Source organism: Zea mays, chromosome 10, assembly GCF_902167145.1.
Source record: "Zea mays cultivar B73 chromosome 10, Zm-B73-REFERENCE-NAM-5.0, whole genome shotgun sequence".
NCBI classification, from domain to species: Eukaryota; Viridiplantae; Streptophyta; class Magnoliopsida; order Poales; family Poaceae; genus Zea; species Zea mays.
In genome coordinates, this window is record NC_050105.1 from 105,570,511 (window position 1) to 105,572,930 (window position 2,420).

Here is a 2,420-nt window from a genome sequence, read left to right on the forward strand (position 1 = left end):
ATGCAATAATAATATGGTTTATATATATTATGTATGTACTTGAATAATTTAAATATTACATTTATTCCATCTTTATTGATAGTATTAATTCAAAAGTATTAATACATAACGCGCTATCATTTTATATTGTTCCTAATGGATGTGATATAGTTCTGTTATTGGATGATAAAGCTGTAGTAGTAATATCCTTTGTCCCGGATGACTTCTTTCTTTGAGTATTGTCTCTGTATTTTGGTACACATTCTGAAAAGAAATAATCCAAAAAGTTGAGATGTCAAAATCAATATATATGTGTGTGTACACACACATACATACCGTTCTGCAATTTGCCATATATATATAATATATATTTTTGTAACATATAATTATAGTAGCCTATAAAATAAGTATAATCATACTTAATATAATACGATAATATATACTCTATGCACATACAGTTTGTCAAACCATACACATTCTAAATCTAAAGATATATAAATATGAAAATAACTACCGTATAAGTAAAAAATTCACACACACGCTACACACTATATAGAGAGAGAGAGAGAGAGATCCATTTCTACTACCGGGTATCTGTGTATGTGTGTGTGATAACGGAAAAAAGGGTAACAATCAAGGTTATACAATTGAACTTTTTTTGACAAAGTTGAATACTAAAAATTAGATATTATAAACCATGACTGGGCTTAAAAATCAATGTATATTTATATAGAGAGAAGCAATATGGAACGTTTGATTTCTTTAGTCACCCGTGTCTAAACTCTAGGAACTAAATATTAGTTCCTAGAAATCCTCAACCCATTTGGTATTCTAGAAAGTGACTAATACTAAAGAGTCAAAGAACACACCCTCAAATCCGGATATATAAGAAGCATACGGCGACGGCGACGGCGGCGGCGCTCTCGCGTACATTTATTCGGCGGCAGACAAAGTAGGACAGCATGCAAGAAGCAGCCACACGAACGCGCTGCGCCATGCAAATCACACGTAAGTACTCGATCAGTACCAATCACAAACATACAATACATGCGCACGTATGTTGATACGGCGGCGATAGGGCTCCAGTACCAGCCGGTCCGACGAGCTTGCACGAAGCTAATAGGCACACAGCAGCAGCTTGCGTCGCCACGAAGACCATCAGGCAGGGGCGGCGTCACGGACCTCGAAGACGTTTCGGGTCTTGACGACGACGTCGTACATGTGGACCAGCTTGAGGCGGGAGAAGTCACGGGGTACGGTGATGAGGTGCACGGTGGAGCGCTGGTGGAACTGGAGCAGACAGGGGTCGTAGAGGTAGCGCTCCCAGCCGAGCTCGCGTAGCCGCCGCTCCAGCACGTCATACGACGTCACCACCTCCCCGCTGGGAACGTGCACCAGCACCTTGTTCGGCCGGGACCCGCCGGCGCCGGCGCCGCTGGGCGGGTCGCTGTCCGCACGCCGCACGATCCCGTCCTCGAACACCCATACCCCCGACATGGTTTCTTTCTTGCTACAGGAGCTCGAGAAACTACTGCAGAATATTATTCGGTAGGGATCGATGCAAGGAGCAGCAGGATGGGGGCACAGGTATATATACGGCGGAAAAGAGGGGTAGATGCTGACGTGAGCGTAGGCAACTGGGCCCACTGTTTGCCCACCTGTACCATCGGCTAAGGTGGATCCCACCGGCTCACCATTCTTCATTGGAAGGAGTTGATGTGGGCCCGTGGAATCGTTGGAAGCTTCCCAGCGAAGGGCGCCTCTGCGCCGTACGATCCAGGAACAAGAGCCGCGATTTCAAGATTCCGATCCTTTGCCTATAGTGAAACAACGGCATAATCTGAGCCGTTAGATGTGTTATCAGATGGTGACAGTTACCTGCATGTGTGACTATTCTTCTTCTCATGGTAAAGCAGTGCGGGTCTCTTATCTTGATCTCCAAACTAGCATAAATTAAAAGGGGTCTCTATTTATATATATACCTGGGCGACGAGCACGACGGGAACGTTACCAGACATCATCTCGTACGAATAATTCTCTATATAATTTATTTAGTACAACCTAAATAATATATTACGATTCTCTAAACACTAGATATATTTAATAAACACGTTCATACAATTTAATGTATCTAAATATTTTATCTTATTCACTAGAACCCCTCAACACAGCTCATTTACGTGGGTTGTATGGATGGAACCGTATTTTAAACTTAAAGATGTTTCTTCACCGCGTCTCTTAAGCTTTTTTTTCACTTACCTCATTAAATATCCCTTAAGATACGAATCATTTATATACACTTATAAGTTTAAGAAAATAAAAAGACATCCTTTAAGATTAAGTCCTATTTAGCAATTATTACTAAATCTCAATACTCTCTTGATTAATTAGTTCTTCGTAGTCTCCGCAGTTAATTTAATCCATTATGCATCATTGTATAT

General features: G+C 41.5%; 1 protein-coding gene across 1 annotated transcript; it reads right to left on the reverse strand.

The window, feature by feature from the left end:
* Positions 1 to 255: 255 nt before the first annotated feature.
* Positions 256 to 1,689, reverse strand: LOC100381844 (uncharacterized). The gene has a single exon (NM_001174635.2). The coding sequence runs from the start codon at positions 1,681 to 1,683 to the stop codon at positions 1,138 to 1,140; it is 546 nt and encodes a 181-aa protein (NP_001168106.2). The 5' UTR covers positions 1,684 to 1,689; the 3' UTR covers positions 256 to 1,137.
* Between the last annotated feature and the right edge of the window lie 731 nt (positions 1,690 to 2,420).

What these genes read in the sequence shown, in the direction of transcription:
- LOC100381844 (NM_001174635.2), bottom strand. Translation starts at nt 1,683, where the DNA reads ATGAAGAATGGTGAGCCGGTGGGATCCACCTTAGCCGATGGTACAGGT.